General features: G+C 40.8%; 1 protein-coding gene across 9 annotated transcripts in view; it reads right to left on the reverse strand.

Annotated features, from left to right (window-relative positions):
* Positions 1–4,328: 4,328 nt before the first annotated feature.
* ZMYND8 (zinc finger MYND-type containing 8) overlaps positions 4,329–20,837 on the reverse strand; it is a 76,638-nt gene continuing 60,129 nt past the window's right edge. For 8 of the 9 annotated variants that reach the window (XM_056353381.1, XM_056353386.1, XM_056353388.1 and 5 more), the window contains 9 exons: positions 20,207–20,359; positions 18,844–19,347; positions 17,364–17,732; positions 15,087–15,277; positions 13,927–14,007; positions 12,769–12,847; positions 10,789–11,028; positions 10,457–10,614; positions 4,329–5,755 (listed from right to left, as the gene is read on the reverse strand). In XM_056353381.1, coding sequence (XP_056209356.1) covers positions 5,654–5,755; positions 10,457–10,614; positions 10,789–11,028; positions 12,769–12,847; positions 13,927–14,007; positions 15,087–15,277; positions 17,364–17,732; positions 18,844–19,347; positions 20,207–20,359 — 1,877 coding nt within the window. In that variant the 3' untranslated portion in view covers positions 4,329–5,653. Of the gene's footprint in view, positions 5,756–8,605; positions 10,141–10,456; positions 10,615–10,788; positions 11,029–12,768; positions 12,848–13,926; positions 14,008–15,086; positions 15,278–17,363; positions 17,733–18,843; positions 19,348–20,206; positions 20,360–20,837 lie in introns of those variants that run through there. The other variant, XM_056353387.1, reaches the window with a different exon arrangement.

Raw genomic sequence — 20,837 nt, forward strand, 5'->3', positions numbered from 1 at the left:
ATTTGGGCCAAGAATTTCTCAGATGGGAAGAAAAATCTGACCTAGTTCATCCTTGCATCATTATTATGAAATTAAGGCAGTAGTTCACTTGTTACGTGGTTTTTAGAAAGGATGGAGTTTCAGATGCCAGTTTACGAAGCGTGCAGCGGGATTTACTGCCAGGAGCACCCCAAGTGCTGACAGTGGTGCAGGGAGCTGAAACACTGAGTCCCACAGAGAGAAATCCCTTCCTACACACGCGCCGGGGCCTGTCGTCCCAAGAAATGTTCTAAGGGCCAGAGCGATTCCTCCCGCTTTTCCTAGGAGTATTTCGTGTCGCTGTTACCTTTTCCTTCTCTTCTGGTGTTTCTCTGTCATCTCTCGGGTAAGGACCTTCCTCACTTGCTGCAGTTGCTCTTAAGTAATATGCTGTGGGTTTCATCAGAGCCAAGGTTTTATCCCTGAAGTTTTAATTCGCTTCAGCTCCAGTAACACTCAACAGACTTTCAAGGCACTGTGCAAAAATTTGCCGTATTTGACAGTATCCTCTCTCTTCCACTTTTCACCCAAGGTTTTCTTGCATGCCAGGATTCTAAATAAGGTCATAATTTATTTTTAAAAGACCAAATTTGATAACAAGTGTACCATTTATTTCAATATGTAAAGTGTGAGTAGAACAAAGCCTGCAGATTCTTTGTTTTTCCTGAGTTTTGGCTACCTACATTGTTGAAAGATGAGCAAACGGCAACGGCAAAGTCCGCTGTGAAGGCCTCTTATCCTGAGAACAGGGAGCTTACCGAACACTTAAAATGAGAAGTAACAAAAGAAACAACACGCTTGCTGGAAAACTTGCAACCACAACAATGACCATTCAGAAATTAAGAGGGATTCATGACCCGTGCCATCACTGGGAATCGGGAGTCAAGGAATTCTCCCAGCAGCCAGGGATCAGAGACAGCCTTCCTGGGCAGGATTGCTCTTCCTGCCTCTAGGCGCTGCAGGCGCTGCCTCCGAGAGGGATTCAATGGAGTCGCTGTTGCTCCTTTTCCTAAGACTGCCTCTTGCTCAGCAGCCAGCTCCAGTTCTGCCTGTGCCTTGGCCCGGCTCACAGCTCGGGATGGTTCCTAGCTCACCGAGAGCAGAATTCAGATCTACCTCCCCTGAGCCTGTCCCGCGTGACCCGCCGCGCTGCACCCGCATAACGTGCTCCTTTTGCCAGAGCCCACCTCCGACCTTCGCAGGGACTGAACCGCACCAGGCGCCTGCTCTTCCCCGCATCCTCTTCAGGTGAAGGACCAACACAAAATACTCCTCCCTCCCCCAAGTCTTATCCTTAGGGTGTCTCCAGCCATCTGCTGTCACTTACCACTTCCAGTAAGTCGTGGGGTGCAACACAAAGTAAACGCAGCTCGTCACAAACAGAAAAAGCCACTGAGATGACAGGCACTGAGAGGGGATCTCCTTGGGGCTCTTGCCTTCACACTTGCAGCCATCCTGTTGAACCAGGACCCGCAGCTGAAGCGTTTCTGAAACAGCTTTGACAAAAACACCACTTTGCCCGTGCCCAGCTTTGAATAGCTCAGATGCAACAACAGCGTATTTTGTCAAATAACCACAAAACTACAAAAAAAAAAAAAATACTGCAAAAATACACGTTACCATTGGGGATGGAGGAACCCGTAGTAATGGCGCCATTTCACCCACTTCCCACAGGGAGATTTCCATGCGGGTTTCCCGTCCCACCAGCCGAGGGCAGCCGGCCCCGCAGAGTGGGAGCACCAAGTCCCATCTTCCTCACCAGAATCCTGGTTTGTGAGGCCGTTTCAAGACCCCGGAGTCCCAGCCACCCCCACCTGGGGAGCAGCGAGCGGGTAACCACCACCGAGTTCTTGGCATTCAGCCATTTTCCTGAGGGACACAACTGGACAGATAAGGCAGGCGCAGCACAGCTAACGCTGGGCAGGTGCTCAGGAGTGGTATTTTCTATAAAAATTATTTTTTACAAGGGAAGAGAAATAATCTCATTTCTAAAATGCCTTCGGTTCCAGCTGCACAATAGTTTTAAAACCCAGCCTCTGTGACTCGCAAAGGGCAGCCCCCCCCTCAGAGGGGCTCTGGTCCCATGCACCCACCCCCAGGCAAAGGACGCGATGCCGGCATCCAGCGGGCTGGGCTGAGCGTGGCCAGCAGGACCTGGCAGCGCCCGCTCCGAACGGACACGGCACCACGTGGTGGCACATCAGGATGAGAAACTTGGGAGCCTGCGGCTGCGGCCAGGCAGCGTTCTTCTTGGCTGTTCCATTTCCTCTGCGATTTAACCGCCTGGATCTCCATGGCTGAAGCACTGGAGAGCCCACTCAGCAAGCAGCAGCACACAAGGTGACAGCAGCACAAGAAGGTGACGGCAGCGCTGATGGCGAGTCCTGAAGCCCCGCGCTGGGAGCCAGCCTGCAAAGCCCAGTTTGAACATGTATGGCACCGGTCCACCTGTCTGTCCCTCACGTCCTTGAGCCACCATCAGGCTTCTCTGACGACACCTCACCATGGTGAGCTCCTGGTTGGGGGCTGAAACCCCGAGCGCCTGGAGCAGCGTTAGCTCCTCGCCGAGGTGAGGCTGAAGCTGGGCAACCGCTGCCACCGCTCGACAACGCTTCGGAGCGGACTGGCCCAGACAGGGAGCACCAGCAAGTCTCCCCTCCTTCCAGACTGCGGGCCCAGGTGGCAATGAAAGCAGTAACAATACACACATTTCTAAGCCCAGACTCCAAGACAAATCAGTTTTGTCCCCAAAACCAGAGTGTGTGGGGGAACCAGAGCTGTCCCCAAAACCCGTCTTTCAGTAGGTTGTAACAGGCTGGCAAACCTGAGGGACACTGGGGCCTGTAGCTAAAGGGGGAAAACAAGTTTTCCCAGGACGGTATACGGCCAGAAAGGCTTTTTATTACTTAGAGTTTACTCCCGCCCCGGCCCCCATCAACACCTGACTGCCCTCGCCCTTCGCAGCCAGCGAGGCAGGGGCAGCCACCCAGACTCAGACCTCCCCCCAGGACCGAGTTGGGTACCAGAGCTGCTGAACCTTCACCACCAGCGAGAGGGAAAAATCCCAGACCCGGCACGGGAACTGTTCTCAACCTTTGTTCTGAAATGCACAAGGGATACACCACACAGGGCAGAGGGATGCTCTAGACACGAGCAGTGGATACAGCTTACGCCTGGTCAGGGTCCTCGATCACACATTCAATAAAGCTGCAGCCTATCTTTTAAATAGTTACCGCATCCGCGTCATCTCCTCCGACAGCACCCAAGGCAGAGGTGTGACCTTCACTTCAGTTAATGCAAAACAGTTTTCAGGAAAAACAATGAACTTCAGTGAGCGAGCTGAAACATGGAAAAACTAGCCACCAGAGTATCCAAGATGACATGTTGGATCTTGACCTGGTAGCTCCTGTTGGCAGTTACTATTTTACATTTATATAATCTTTACTAGGATTTGGTCACATACTCACATGAGGAAAGAAAACCAACTCTTTCATAGAAAAAAAATGTCCATTAAAAGAAAAAAAACCCCACATGCTGAAACAGGCATCAGAAAGCGGCATGGCTTCCTGTAACAATTCTTGTTAAGGGCTAAAAGATAAAGTTCATCTTTCCTTTTCCTCCTAACGCAAGAGCTTCTGTTGGAGATACCAGCACCCAGGTGACATGGTGAAGGCCAGATCACTTCCAGCTTTCCCGCTCTGCGCCTACTGGGAACACTGACACTAGCTGCTTTACAAACGCACGCAGCAAGGTAACTGCAGGAGCGGGCGCTCTAAGACAGTACTCCTGGGGAGATGCTACATGAGCGACTGCATTAGCTCCCCGCCTCTTCTAACAGCTCATTAAGGCACACACAGCAGCCTTGCCTGGCATGAAAGCCGCCACCTCTAACCTACAAACACGCCAGTCCAGCCCCAGTCCAACCAGTGAGTCCATGCCGCACAAGCAGCGGACCTTCGCTGCCGTTACAACCAAGAGAGAACAAACACTACCGAGTTTTTACACAGAAACGACTCATTTACAGACCGCCAGCATGGCTTGCTTTTTTCTCAGATCTGACTGGGATTCAGGCTCGGATGCAAAGGTCCCGCACCTCTGCGACAGAAGACCCCAACAGAAGTGAAATTATCGATGATCTGGAGACTGTGCGGAAATGAACATTCATCCAGACTGAAACGAAACTGGAAATCCAGGAACACAGAACATTTTTCTAAAACAGTTTAATAAAAAAATTGTGAAGTTTCTTGAAAAATTGGAGAAACCCAAAGCATATCGTGTGTGTCAGCTGTCTTAGTCACAAAGAAACACAATTGTCAAAAAAGATATTTAAGTTTAATACAAATTTTATACAAAGAAAATGTGAAAAAATACTTCCATATGCTAAAAGCAATTATGCTTCACAAATAAGGCCAGCTAGGCTATTTTTGACACAACTGCAATTCACGAATATTCTGTTCCGCTTTTTTTCTTCTAATACTTTCTTCCCTCTAATATGGGTACTAGCTGGAGACTGTACAAACCGCATTCTTTTATAAACAATGGGAGAAATTAACATGACTAAAATGTACAACAGAATGTACTGGAATGATATCATACAATTAATTTTCTCATATACATACATCACCTTTGCTTTGTTCAATGCTTTCGTTTTACACAACATACAAAATGGTACTACAGTATAAGTGTAACAGACAGCATTTTCATGGGTTACTTTCTCTCATACTGTACTGTTTCATGCTTACATAAAAACATAAATTCCATCATATAAATAATACATGCTCTGGCCCAGCATCAGAAGTCCTTTGCCCACGTTTCCCGATCCATGATTCTCTTCACACCTAGTTCTTGTTCAAAGTCCTTTTGGAGGATTTAAAAAAAACAGAAACCTGAACTGTGAAGCATAGGAACAAACTCTACTTTTCTCAATCTTTGATATCAACGATCACAAATGTGCTACAACCAGCTGGTACTACACTGTCTGACTTTTCCGGTATTAGACTCAATGAGATTTTAACTTAATTTTAACCTGTAAACAATATAAATTTTAACAGTCTGGTCATAGTAAAAAACAATGTCTTTTATGTATTTCAGGTCCACAGATTGGAAATGTCGCAATTTGCCTAATACGATTAACTGAATAAAGATACCCTTCATCGCTCGGTTGCTCAAAGAAATTCTACAAGAGTTTCAAAGTGCAGAAATTGTTTTCAATCCAAATGCAAATCGAGTTGTTCAGATTCTCATGATTGTATTACTTGATGCTTAACTGCAGTTTCCCCAAGACCAGTTTTCAGTGTTAGCTTGTGATATTAAACCTTCCTTTTCCAACTTCAAACGCTCTTTATAAGTTAAAAGTCAATACAAATATAAAAAGGAGATGGTACTCTAACTTTAATGACATCCACAATTGTACATTATTTACAAAAGAAGCATAGATTTAATATGGATCTTACCTGTCCTCAGCTTTTCTAAGCCAGCGCTAATGCTTTACATTAATGTAGTGTAGTTAATGCTTTGTACACATATACAAAGCTAAAGTCTGAACCTTTGAGGTTAATCCAAAGAACTGTGTTTATTTTTCACATTTCTATTAGATTTATTTATTCCAACAATTGTATGGACTTCTTGTTAGCAGTTAGACTCTTCGTACTTGGACTGGCATTGTGGTCTGAACATACTGAACTCCAGTTCTCATTGCCACTGTCCCAGCAGAAGGACTTACCACTACAGGAATGGTCTGTGGATTAAAATCAAGAGAAACATATTGTTATGTTAAAGGTCACATAAATATGACCACAGAAATAGAGATTTATTTTCCAGGGAAAATCCAGAACAAGTTCCAATTTTGTGCAAGAATTAATACCTTTATTACCGCAGTTTTACCTCATTCCAGGGTAGGAAGTAGTGTATTACCCTCCTATAGCCAAGAGTCTGTCTGTATTATTACTACTGCCTTACAATTACAGGGACAGGTGGTCCTATAGGTACTGTACGCACTCTGTCTGTGCTTGGAGAGTTAGGTTCTCATAGTTACACCCAGTTACGTATATTCCCCAAACTCATACGTGGGAAGCAGAAAAAGGGCTACGAAAATCCTCTGTCATTTGAAAAAGTTTTGACAAATCAAACTGGAGTACAAAAATACCCTTGTTTATAAGTATATTCTTGTTACACATTACTTAAATCTTTTTCCCCAAAAGGAACTCCCCCATGCATTCCGTCTACACAAAAGAGAGCAAAGAACATCCACTGGAACAAAAAAAAAAAAAGTACTTAAGGTAACTTTTGCACAAATCAATAAAACATCAGCATTACTGGGAACTGTCTTATACACCCTGTAAAAATATTAATATAGAATAAACTTTTCACTTCCATCATACAGATCATGATTTATAAATCTCGACAAATGACGTTTCAGGACATCTCTAAAGGTGGTAAATTGATTCTACAGATGCAGAGACAAAGGCACGAGAATGTTAAACAATCTGGTCAAGGTCACATCACTCTGGAAGATCTGGAAAAAGATTTATTGAACCTTAAGTCTGTATCTTAACCTTCCTCCAAAAATGTGAGAAAGTCTAGAGACGTCTGTACCGTACAAACGGCAAATACGTTTTGATACAATTCCAGCGATGCACGACTGGTGACCGAACAAATGCATCCGTGTCAGTTCACAATAGTTGGTGGAAGGAACAGGGAGGGAGATTTTGAGGAACCTGAAAGGGATGCACAGATCTTCCCCCTGATGGGAGTGTGACATTCCAAAGAGAGCACGGAAGAAGAAATACAAGCTCACTGAAGCCCAGTGCTTCCCCACACTGTTTTAAGAAACCACATTAGCGCCTTAACGGTGTTCAACAAAGACTGCGAGTATCCCTACGGAGATGGATTACAGCCTAGAGTGTTTATCAGCTCCTTTGTGACAAAGTCTGTGCCTTCCAGAAGCCTACTCATTCCATTCCCTGGAATGCAAAGACGATGAGTTCATATTTTTACATTATTGTAACTGCAGAAAGAATAAAAACCAAACATGGACTCAATTTGCTAAATAAATTCAAGACTACTGCCATTTTGTAATGATTTCAGATGTGTATAGAGGTTCAGTGAAATGGTACCCAGAAGATACGCTGGAAGTTGTTCAGAGGAAGAAATTCCTAGTTGGACACAAAGTGCAAACTGAACCCTACTGAGCCATTGGGTCAGTCACTGTTAGTACTACAGGTGGGGAAGTCAAGGTCGCCACAGTCGCCTTTAAATACACACACTTACACAAATGAAAAAATTAAGTTTCAGTTCTTACAGCGGTCGGGATATGGAATGTGCGAGACTCCTTAAATGCGTTAAGATCATTCCCTGAGAGGTAAATTTTCCACCTCTGCCAGTTTTACACATAGGTACAGTTTGCATACATAAACATGCACTAAGGTTTAAAATTACTTAAATTGCACGTGCAGTCATTAGAATACAGAGGTGTCTGTAGCTGTGCAAGACTAACGCAAATGTGTACAAAGTTTTAAACATGCACAAATAAAGGTTGAAACCTTTCAGACGTTCCAATTATGCTTTACATAACTCAATACACTTGGTATTACAGAAAACCGAGGAAGCTCACTGCCATTGTTCTGAACGTGACACAAAACCACCTTACGATCTTACAACCTCTCAGCTACTCACGAGAAAGCCTAACGTCTTTGATGTTCACGACTTGATTTTAAAACACATAGAAAACCTTGTTGTTAGGGGAGTTCAGTCCAAACAGCCTAGGGCCAATGCTGCAAGGTGCACAGTGCTCTCAGCTGAGACAAAAATGAACAGTTCAAAAGCCGCTAGGAATGTGAAGAGTCATGATCCCCACTAAGAGCAGTAACGTTTGTGTGGAATAGAATGGCTGTGCAATACTGTATGTACGTGTGCATGTGTCCAGACATACACACCCTCACGGAGGCGTGTGTCCTGCAGCTGGGGGAGGGCGGGGGGGCGCACAAGGGGGGGGGAGAGAGAGAGAGAGAGAGAGAGAGAAACTTCTATAGCACATCAGGCCTCGCAGTCACGGTGCGATTAAGGTACACTGTTAAACTGGTACATAGTTACTCTTACAAATTACCTAGCCTCAGGTCATTTTATGACTGAAGTTATCGACACCTGGGCTTCTCTGCTGAACCCACCGCTGAGACCGAGCGTGCCCTTTAGTTACCAGTGCAGTGTCAGCGCATTTCCTCTGGTAAGAAGAAGGTCAGCTCGGGTGCCGTGCTGACTCTGAAGTGAGCACTGCAGAACACAACCAGTTGAAATAACGGGATGTTGTGGTGCGTAAAATACAAAAATCCAACTCACTTCTGTCCCATCTTCTGTGAGAGACACATTCAAGTGTCCTTGGGTAAGTCTTTGATGGAAACCCCAGGTCTGACTCCAGTGCTACTTCTCATCATGTCGTAACGCTAATGTGCAAGACTGCATGGGAGATACACTACTGATGAATGCGTATTTTCTTTCATAGTTACTGAGATGTCACAGGAATATCAAGCATAGCTCAGAATTAATTAAATCTCTTTAGGATACCATAGACAAAAAGATATTTAAAAGATACTTAAAATGAATTCTATATATTTACATTGATGTGGTCAAGTATATACATGAAACGGACAAGTAACTAACATCGTAATGTATAATGGAAGCCTGTCCTCAGTGCCTTCGCTACACAATTCCTGAATCCTCGTAATAATGGACGATGAAATGAGACGGTGGAATGTTGCACAGCAAAATACAACATTTTGCACTGCAAGTTGAGACTATACCAGTGAATTCATATCTTGATAGCACAGCAGACGGAGACAACCCCCCAGAAATACTGAGCAGTTTTAATGCCAGGAACAGTACTACTGCAGACTTTAAATGATGATGTTGTACTTACAATTGTGGGTTGAGTAGTTGGAATATAGGTGGTGGTCTGCGGTACCTGGACCAGTTTTATAGGCTGGTTGCTTGTCACACCTGTTGCTATCTGCAGAGACAGCACAGGCAACCTCAGTAGAAGTCTCAGCTTTTACATGAATTCCACCTAGTTGTTGTTATTATTATTATTGTTATATGAAATTTATGTTGGATGTTTTGTTTGTGTTAAAAATTTGCATCTTAATGAATTCACAGGTTACTTCTTTGTTAATAACAAAATGCAAATTATGAACATGATCAATGTATACAGCATGATGTTTCAGGTAGAACATCTATGTGAAAGCAATTCCAGAACTGTATAACTGGAATATTCCCTGGCAAAAATTTTAGATAACTGATTTATCCCGTCCCCTATTTCCCCAGTAATACAAAGGCTGTGCTGCCACAAACAATGCCTATGAACATCGACTGAGCCAGAGTTTAACTAAATTCACCGAAGCATTCACGTGGAACAGCACATCCTTTTTCCCTCTCCAAATCTGTTTCTCAAGTTACTCCCTTAGATGACATGTCAAGCCCAGAGATCTAACACCAGACAGTAGCAAAAGTGTCAAGAAATGAACACAGCTCTCTAGTTTACTATGCTTCCCAATTCTATAGGACTATCTCGATGAGACATCATGCTGGAATCACAATACTACAAAATTAGTTTGCTTTTAATATTTTAAAATACAACAAGGCTCCTACTGATGTGGGGGATCATGTGTAAGGGTTTGAAGGATCAGCCCCCCCCCTAAATTTTTTTCATTTAATAAATCTTGCAAGGGCAGAAGAAAAACGATGCTGAAATTGCTAATAGTCAAGCCCTACCTATAAAGCAGAATCTTCTCTATAAACATTTTCTATATATGCAATGTTAAGTCCCTTTTATTAGAGCATTTGCTCATCCTTGCCTACTGAATACTATCAGAGTAGATGCTATGGAGGATTTCGTAACTGCACACTGCTCCGTTAACTGTAGATCCAGGTGGATTGTTGTATCAGTGTTATGGAACATTGTGGTACCCTAGTGGCAGTCTGTTGGGAGAAAGGAAGTTGATTTGAATGCAGGTCTTGAGCTTGGCCTCTGAACCCCCAGGCAAGAAGGGCTTGGAAGTGCTGCAGTCAGTATTGCTTATCAGAAGGCAACTTGTATCGAAAGATCCAGACCAGAAGCTACACTGATGGGTCCTGGAGAGAGAGAGAGAAAGAGGTCCAGTCCCCTTTGGCTGGAAGGATGAGTCAAGCCAACACAAGGTTTTACTGGGAATGAGTGAAGGGGAAAGGGTGTTCCCAGAGGAGAGAAGGAGATTTTTTTTTTTTTTTTTTTTTTTTTGCCAAGATGAAGGAAAAAAAACCACAACTCCCTATCTCACTCCCCAAATCACACACTTTAAAATACGCAAATGGTCATAAATTCCTGGCTGATCCAGGGAAGCATTTAGGGGTACATTTCAGAGGAATCTTACATACTGTTTTTGTTTGAAACCACCACAGTGATACTTACTGTAACACACTCTTTGCTTTTATCAGCTGAACCTTCCTTTTCCTTAGGGGTGCTGGCTGTCTCTGTGGGCGTAGGCTGCACACTTGAACTGGGTTGGGATGATTTATTTAATGTTTCTGTGCTGATTTCAGTATCCGTTTCTTGCTGTGTTGCGGTAGCTACAATACAGGAAAAAAAGAGAAAGTAGCCACTGCTCACGCGCACCAGTCCACGGTCACTCTTCACAGGCAGGTCGGCACCCACACAGCGAGGAGCGCTGGGCCACGGCATGTTCCACCCACCCACCGTAACTCCCTCAGCGGTGAAACGGGCAACCCAGAGAGCAAGATTACCTGACTGCGTGCAAGACTTCATATGCTCAGGCCAGTGAGCTTGCTGGCATGGATAGTCACAGTAGCTAGTATTCCAACAGCAGTAAAAAATGGCCTCTTTCTTGCAGTTAGCACACCACTGCTTCTTTTTCGTTTCATCCACTGCTTGCTGCTTTTCCAATTCCAGCTGCTTCTTCACCTCAGCAATCAAACGATCTCGTTCTTGTTCCAGGCTCTGACGCATTTCAGCCATTGTTAGTTCTACTCAAAATGCAAAGAAAGATGAGGTTTGCATTTTCCACCCCCCAACAGCAAGGTGCAAAACAATAATTTTCATGAGTTTAAAGGCAATGTGAAATTCAAAGTAATAATCAAAATATTCCCTCGGTTTGGGCAACCCTGTTTCATACCTACTCAACAAATGAAAGTCTTCCATCTTCTTCTCTTATTCTGGCACCATGATTTTTTACCCTTAACCGTTACCTTCCATTTGTTTAACACTTTCGCTCTAGGTGTCCCACAAAGGGTCAGAATCCAGGTGTACCAGGTGCAGCATAACCACAAGAACGATGATCCAGCTGCTGCTAACGTACTTCGCCTTTACAAGCCCAAACTTGTGTTGTGCTCCAATATTCACAAAATACAGAGAATTCTAGTTCTCCTCGTCTCATAAATAAACAACAACGCATCGATTGTTCACTGTATCTTGGTTTCGTTACAAAGAAAAACATGAAAGTTCCGAGAGGGACACTGACAAAGCTGTAAAAACTCATCGCTACGTGAACAACGCTGTAAATTTGAGCCTTATTTCACGATTGGTCTGAGAGCCACCCACGATTCATGCCGTTATAAACCGATACCTCAGTCACTATGAGTGACCATGATTACAGACAGCTTGACAGAATCTTCAAGAAAGCGGGCAAGTACAATTAAGGTGTTCCAAGCTGACATACTTTCAACACACCATTAAGGGTGTTTATTTAAAACAGTGGCATGAGACTGGTGACAGAGGGTTTAAAGGATTTTTCTTTTATTTCTGAGCAGACCTAGAGATTCAGTTCTGTGACTGTTGCCATACCCAAGTAATTCTGAAGAAAGCTGGACTGCAGCAGTGCAAAAACTGGTCTATCGTTATTTGAAAGAGCAAAATGTTACTAACAAAGGAAAGACATGAGCCTGAATATGGGGTTACTCAGCCCTTAATTCACTTTGATTCCAGATGTGCCCCGCAAAAAGAAAGTCAAAAAGTGGACAAGGACACTATTACACAGTCCTAAGGCCATCTGGGCTGCATGTACCTTACCGGAGACTTTATCACGCAATTGCAAACCTCTTCCCACAGTTCAGTGCATTAAAAAAAAGATCATTTAAGAGTAATCAGATTTTAATCATGGTTTCATTTCCTGCCCATATGGTTGAGTGAATGTGGAGGTTAAAATCCCCCTCCAAGAAGGAATATTCTTTTATCTGTTTAAGGTAGTGTTTTGACTTTACTTCACGGACAGTCTGGCACAAAGACTGAGCCAAGGTTGTCTGTTCACTTCACATAAACAACCCTGTACACCCACAGCTGATCTGAACCAAAATGTCAGCTACAATCTACAAAGACAGCAGAGGAAGCAGGTTCCCCCAGGGGCTGTATTAACAGAATCTGGTTCATATGAGAATTGGTATGAAATAATCAGCATAAAATATCTCATGAAGAGGGATTATCCAATGATGCATAAAAATCAAGAGTTGTTCTGTGCTATCAAAAGCTCTCTTTAGCCTAGATCTGTCTCAGAGGGCTGAACACCTGTTGTTTGGTGTGTGCAGATTAACTTTGGGTGCATACTCAGAAGGTGTCCGCTAACATCAGCGCAGCACATTTGAACAAGGTTTTCTGTCTTTCACTTGGGCAATGTGCAGCATCACACGATGAGGGTAATACGCACTGCAAGCATCTGGATTTTCTGTTTGGGACAAAACCTGACACACTGCTTTGGACTGCTGTTTTCATACCTAGGTTATGCTTCATTTCTGACAACTCCTGTTGATGTAACCATTGGAGTTTTTCTATCTCAATCCTCAAACGCCGAATCTAAATATCAAAAACATAACAGTAATAATAAACTGGGTGGAATGTATAATATGTAATTATTATCCAGAAAAACATGCCCAAAGCAAAGAACCTGATCATCAACTTACATCAAGGCTCCTTCATACAAACATGAGGACAAGACCATAGTAAACCCCAAACCAAAGTCTGAAGTATTCTATGTATTATTTTATTGCCATAAAAGTTACAGGATTGTTTGAAAACAAGAAGCACTTCTATTGAACTTGATCTTGCTTCCTCTGAAATTAGTTGAGTCTCAAACTTCTCTGACTGGAATAAAAAAACTATTCCTCAGTTTTGTTTGCATTTATTTTCTTTTTAGCTAGATGAGGTTTAGGAAAGAAAATTCTTAATTCGGTGTGGATTAGGAATACAAATGTCATTGCTCAAAATTGTGGCTTCCTAGTTTTGGTTAAAACAAGCAAAGAAATCTTTACTTAAAAAAAATTTAACTCTGAGCTTTATTTGTTCACATTCATGCTTAGTTTACACTGCTTAATCCGCTTTTTCAAAGTTTAAAGGAGACACTTAAAAGATACTAAGTGCTATCTTTGGAGACAAAAAGCAATGTCTAGCATTCCGTAACAAATTCAAAAAGTATTAAAGTATTTTCAAGAAGCATTCACAATTATGGTCATAATCCCGTAAGTGGAATAAGCTACTGCACTAGGAGGAAATTAAAAATGTCTTCCTCTAATGGACAAATGCCTATTTTAAAAAAAGATAGTTTCAAAATAAGACTTAACTGGACAAATGCCTATTTAAAAAAAAAAAAAGATATTTTCAAAATAAGACTTAATTTCTGATTTTAAACAGTGTGACACAATATTAAATCCTCGACAGAAGCTTTAAGGATCTGGCCTTTATGGCTTGCTGCTTATCTTATAGAGCCCATCTGGTACTTTTTCAGTGTTTTTCTCCACCACTCTAACCGTTGCTTCTAAAACAGCACAGAAATTAGGATCTCTAGACAGTCTCAATATATAACACTTTTTACGTATAGTTACATAGTAAAGTTAAAACACAAGCAGTGTTTGTTTTTTTTTTAATCTCACACTAACCTCAGCTATTGTACTTCCAGTAGTATTTTTTGAAAGATCGTTATATATTTCAGTCATTGTTCCTTTGATGGCATCCATCATCTGAAAGACAAAATGGAAAAAAAAATATTTCTTTGATATGTATTTTGAAGAGATACCCACTTTCACTTCCTTTCAGGTACTCTAACGTGAACTTGCATTACTATCAACAATGCCCTATATCTCTCAAATATATTTATCTGGGTCTGCTTTTAGAGAATTATTTAAAAGGTAAGACTATAACACTTTTCATCAGGACTCTGGTTTTTAAGTGTCCTGAACTGGTAAACTGCTTGACCTTCTAGTTTTCCAATAAAAAGCCATTGATGTAATTTACGAACAAAACAAAACACAAAACCAAACCAAACCAAAACACAAAACACATGAGTTTGGGGGAAAAACTCCATGCAACAAAAAAAACAAACCCCCAAAAAATTCCCACCAAGACCATATGGTTGAGTGAGAATACTGGAAGCTGACAGTTGAGATTAATTCTGATGCTTTTTAATGCCTGGGTACTCAACTTTATTTCCTTATACAATATTCACGTTAATATTTTTATTTAAAGATCCAAGAGAGCAGATGAAAAGCTGCTGTCCCATCCTTCACTGACACTATTATGATACAAGTATTACACCACATCTTCCCTTTAACGACTTAGCTTCAGTTTTAATAGATGAATACACACTTACGACAAGCTACCAACTGATGAATCTATACAGTGTTTTAAAACAAAAGTACATTTTTGTATATGTATTATTGGACACAGATGAAGAAATATTAATGTTTACTGTAAATACGATGCTATAGGGATATCTACACCTTTAGGAAAAAAAAGAAAATGGTCCAAAACGCAATGAAACATAAATAAGAAGCAGCAAAGGGGAAACATGAGAAGGGTCTAAAGTGTCTGGGAGCTGCAGCCTGTTGTACACGCACTCTGGGGATGGCAGTGGCACTATTCAGCCAGGTCTGAAAAGACGGCTCTGCGCTCTCACCAAATCTAGCTGCTCCTACCTAGCAGAATGAATTTGCAACATATGGCAACCTGAAAATAAAGTTATTTCAGAATCTGAAATGTCAAAAATGTGGAAGTTCACTTCAAAATCAAAATTTCAAGAAAACCCTGCTGAAGAACTTACTTTGCTAGTGTATTTAGCAATATCTGCAGCCACATCAGCAGAAGCTGTTGCAATTGGCAAGTCTGTATTAACTGAGGAAGAAAGTGTACTTGCAGATCCAGAACTGGTAACCATAGAAATAGGTTGAGTACTCGTAACCAAGGTTATAGTGGATGTGGAAGTGCTCTGGGTGATCTCTTTTTGCTGCACAGCTAAGAAAAGAGAACATACAGCAGATCAATCACATAAACAATTCTGAAAACCAATTGGCAAACTTACTGACTTTAATGTCTAACTGAAATATGTGCACTTAACCATTTCACAGACTTACATTATTTATACAATGGTGCCATTTAATCAATTAGTTAAAAAGTGCTCAGCCACTGAACTTGCACATAATTGTAAGGCTTAAAGGTAATGAAGCAAATATTTCTTTGAAACGTATTGTTTTAGACTGGCCAATGCACAAGTCTCCCTCAGCTCTCTGTTCCTCCCATCTGAGACTTCTCCATCCCACTTCCTAGGAGTTCGCTTCCTAACCTCTCAATCCCGAGAACTCCCAACTAGCATCATACATATAAACGTAAGTTAGACTTTGACATTTTCATTTGCCATCATTTTGAAACGTATCATTGAGTTTCTTTTCTTTCTGCTTTGAAACACGGTTTAGTGAGCTGTTGTTGAAGAAAGCCTAGTTAGAATACTTCCTGGTGTTATTCCCATTTTTTTGTTCTTAATGCTACTGATTATTATTAGTGTTGCAATTGTTTAATATACATATATCCAGATCAACATTAGCCTTTGGTTGGCTGCAGAGCAAGAAATGCAACGTTAGATTAACTCATTAAAGCAAAGAACTTATTCACAGTGTTAACTCAAAGAGGGTAAGTTTTCTCATCTTCGGTCAATATTTCAAATGATCTTAAACAGTGGGTAATTAAAAATTGAGAGTACAAATCAAAATGCAAAAGACCCTCAATTTTTCATCCCTAATGACTTATCTACCTTAATATTTAAAAAAAAAAATAAAGGCAATACTCTTCAATCTATTTTTAATGATTCATATTATAAAAGATGTCTTCATTGTCAATATCCTGAAAACAGAAATTACTGAAATATAACAGTTATCTATGTACTGTATTTTTGTTTATGCCAATTCAGTATATGAGAAATCTATAGATTTTATAGTTTTCATCTTATGTATTTCTAGAATACAGTATTTAAGGAACATTGCTATGATGTGCTTAATAGTAAACATGCTGATAAAACACACACATAGGCTGAACATTTAAAGTTCAGCCCATATTATTAAGCTCTTATATTAAAGTATGATTCTATTAAAAATAAGACTTCAAGTTTCACAATTATTTTTCTTTCTCACTCAGTATTTCTGTGTCGCATTTGTGCGGTCTACAAGTAGAAAGCTACTGCTTCTTCAACACTTCTTAAATGTCAGTCACAAAAGCCGTCTGGGACCAGAGAAATGTGCCTCTGGTAAACATTTATATATGACCCATTACCTGAAACTTTCTTCTGAATGAAATTACTGGCTTGCCAGCAGTGTTAGCAGAATGAAGAATATCTGTTCATCAGGCACCCCGTTAAACAGTTCAGTTTATTAACTTGCAATTACAAATGAATCTAGATTTACATGAAGTTGCTGTTCTGTGAAGTGAAGCAATAGAAGCATGGGCTTATATTACCATGTACCTACTACTAGCAAACCTCTGGCAAATGGATGGTAAGAAAACAGTTGTGAAAACATTCTAAAACGCCATGGTCGTTTGCACATGAAACTAGCATCAAAGTCTTTTTAAGAGTTAAGCAACAGGGATTTCAAAGAAAAATGTAGCCTGGGTAATTTGACTGCTGCAAAAGTATACGCTATGAAAAACTGTACAGATCAGCTTCTTGTCAGATAAAACTGGATCCGGTTTGTAAATACTGAGGTGACAGTGGTAGTCATGCAAGTGGAATGCTTAACAATTTTATCATATAATCCAGAAAATAATTCAGTTCATTCTCCCAAATCTGTGGTGGCTAAGAATGGCAAAAATATTTACACAGAAACACACACAAACTTTTTGTCATTAAAATAAGGAGACATGACTCTAAATACACACCAGAAAGAGCAGGTATGGTGAGTAAGTTCTTGTATTTTAAAGTCACTTATCAGAGTAGAACCATACTTTTGAGATTTTGTTTATATGGAAGAACTCCTGGTTGGGCAGCCTTGGAGCACAGATCACTACTGGGGAATTATGGCATCACAGGCACATTGAGTTAGAAAGTGTATACCTTTAACTGCTTGTCTTGTCTGGTATCTTGTCCCTTGAGAGGACTGAGGTTGCTGTGACTGAGACTGCTGGCTCTGCTGCTGCTGCCTCTGCACCTTCTGCATGTGCCATTTCTGAGAAGACGTCTGGAATTTATTTGAAGAATTCCACACTACACGCTGCACAGCAGGTGCGGTTTCCTTTGGCAGCAGAGGCCTCTGCTTTTTCACAGGGCTTCCAGTGGCTGCGGATGGAGCACTGACAGTAGAAGAAGCACTAGTAGTTGCTGTCACACCAGCTGGTGGAGTCTGGGCTGCAGAGCGGGTAAGTACTGGAGTTTCTGGTAGAGACTGGGTGCTTGCACTGGAGGAAGGTGGAGTTTTACCTACAACTAAACAAACATAAAATGTAACGCCAGCTTTTCACCAACACATCTGATGCATAATTTTCCACCTGATTTTTGGAAGAGCTGTATGTACCTTCCAGCCTACTTTGAATTATCGTCCTCAAAAGGCAATTGATACTCTACAAGTAAACTCGTTTCAGTCTAGGTAAAGTTGGTGGCAATTCAGAAGCACCAGTCGTTAAGCAAAACACAATAAAAAGTGCAAACCCCAGAAAAACCCAGCCTGACCCCCTTCAGAAGATATATGTGAAGTTAGCATTTGTTGGGATGTTTCTGGGTACCATTCACACCTGTCATTCCAATTTCTTTCAGGACAAAAATTCACTCAAAAGGAACGACTGGACAGTAACTGAAGAAATAGCATACTAAAAAATTATAAACAAAGGTGAACTGGCACTGATAACCAAATATACATTTATCTATGTTTATTGGAAAATCTTCCAGAGTTTATAGTTGACTTCCACCTATCAGATCAATTTGGGAACTGGATGTTTCCTCCAAGGCTGTGGCCAGAGGAAAAAAAAAAAGGTCTGGAAGAGAAGGCTGCTGCAGTGACAGGTTTCTGGAAAGGGGCAAAGATCTTCAGATCTGCATGCATCGGATCTCTTTTCTGGACCAAAGCATTTTAATATCTCATAGCCATGAACAAAGGCAGGGAGGGGCCTTGGAATCATGGACAGGACACAAATAATGTCTAGAATATATTCATATACGTCTCTCTCTACAGGAATATTGAAATCCACTTTCAATTTCACTTAGAATTACCTGCAGTTTTGGAAGGCCTATGAAAATGTAAAGATTCAACTAAAAGTCATAAAAATTGCAAAATAAATTCTACATTTGTCACAGAACAAACATTATGGATATTCAGAGTTCTACGCTGCTGAAAGGAAACTCTGTGAAACAATTTTATTTAAACCAGAACTATAATGGGCACTAAATACATTTTTCATAGTCACAAAGATGAAAAATCGTTCCTAAAAATTGCTTTAGTACAAATACTTTTATCTTAATGCAAAAATATAGGTAACAACTCTGTCTTTGATAACAGCCCTCCAGAACAGAAGAGAAAAGGAAGGAAAGAATTTCATCCTACCATCTTGTTTTGGAGGAGGTTCTTTAGACTCTTTCTTGCTTTTCCTTCCTTCACGGCCACAATGATCATCTCCTAGATCGATGACAAGTTCACTCTCAGAATCAGAGTCCAGTCCCAGATGCACAGTTGGAGAGTCTGTTTCATCTTTACCTTTCAGCTTTTCTTTTCCTGTATGCTGTAAACTTTTTCCCTTTTCAGAAAATTCTTTTTCAGTGTCTGTAATTGCCTTTTCTTTGACTGGGTCATCTATTTTCTCTACTTCTGGACTTGTGCTTTTAAGTTCCTCCTTGTCTTCATTCTGTGCTGGGGGCTTAGGTTTTTTTTTCAAGCTCAATGATTCTTTGTCACTTCTTGTACCTTCTTTGTCGTCTCCATCATCTTGATCATTCTTTGATTTCTGATCCTCATCGCTATATTCACTGTCACTGGTGTCAGATTTTTCAGAATCTTCAGAGTCACTGTGTTCTACTGCAGTATAAACAGCTTCAGATATTTCATTTATTCCTAATTGTGGGGAGGAAAGTACATTCCATGCTGACATGAGACTGACTGACATCACAAGAAAAAATACTCAATATACTGGAACAAAGTGTATACATACCATTATCTTAACTGTCAGTCCCTTAAGCTATAAACAGTTCCCTTAGTGCCCTATCTCAATACCAGAATGTGTAAGAATTCTCTTCCACATATTCCAGTTCATATTTTTATTTCATTCAACGGCCCTCCTTTCACTGCTTTTTTCCCCACTACCTGCAAGCTGTTTTGTTAACTCAGGACCCAGTGCTGGCAAATACAAAGAGGAATTATTTTTATCCACGAGAAACCACCTTAAAATCAGTAACACTATTCACCTGATTAAAGTTACTTACAAGTGTGTTTCCAGAATCAATTTTAGACTGTGTAAGTTTTGCAGGAAACTCTCTTAATTTTTTTAGTGTCTAGAATGTCTTTAATTAAGTGCTAGACAACGCTAATGCTTCTGACAGCATTCCGCTCCTGCGTGGTTGGATACAGAAATTTGTGCAACTGACAAGTTAGGTACAATTCTTGAATTTTTCAATTAACAATGCAAATAGTAAAGACTATAAATCTGTCACACTATCTACATCAAAATGGTACAAAAACAGATTAAAAGATGAAAGCTTTTTGACAAAAAATTTAAATGGTAGGTCTCACTGTATTTTAAATTAAACTAGTTCAGTGCATTCTAGTTGTCTCAAAGACTTCCAATATCCTCTACTCTCGTTTTAATGCATAAGTATTGAAGGTTTTACTATTTGAAAACTTCTTTTAAACTCAAATTCAGAATTTTCTCAAGTGTATCCTTCTGATGTCCACTGTATTCCTAACATACACTTACCAAGTTGTGCTTTACAACTCTCTATTGTCTTGTCAAGATTCAGCTGGAACCTACTACGTATCTGGCGTTTTGGTGAAATGAGTTGCACAGGAGTGGTCTGCTGTTGGACTGACTCACTCAACTCTTTCAGATCCATCTCAGCTTTGCTACGATCTAGAAAAAAATGAACCAAGAAAAATATTTTACAAAGAGATCACTATTCAAATAAGACAAATTTTACTGAGTAACAATGCAGACAATCTAAAGCATGTTTCACTTCTTCTATAATTATGGGCTAAATAATTATTCTAAAATTACTTCACTACAAACAATGGAATCTTTCTCTCTGATAGCTCATATTTCATATGCAAAATGCATGCATCAATTATGTGGACATTTTCTCTATCAATGTGGAATTATCAAGAATGCATCATTCAGGTCTGTAAGCTGTTTGACAGCACTTCTAATAAGCTACTACTGTTATTAGCTACTAGTAGTAACATTTTCACAGTATTCATGCAGATTTTGTTTACTGCTATAATAGCAGCTCCTCATTTCTCCCAAGAGAGAGAGAGGCAGCAACTTGTGTGGTGTGATCTCACAAGCCAAATACACAGGCTATAATTTGATCACCCTGGCTTATAGATATGCA

This window comes from Falco biarmicus, chromosome 10 (assembly GCF_023638135.1).
Source record: "Falco biarmicus isolate bFalBia1 chromosome 10, bFalBia1.pri, whole genome shotgun sequence".
NCBI classification, from domain to species: domain Eukaryota; kingdom Metazoa; phylum Chordata; class Aves; order Falconiformes; family Falconidae; genus Falco; species Falco biarmicus.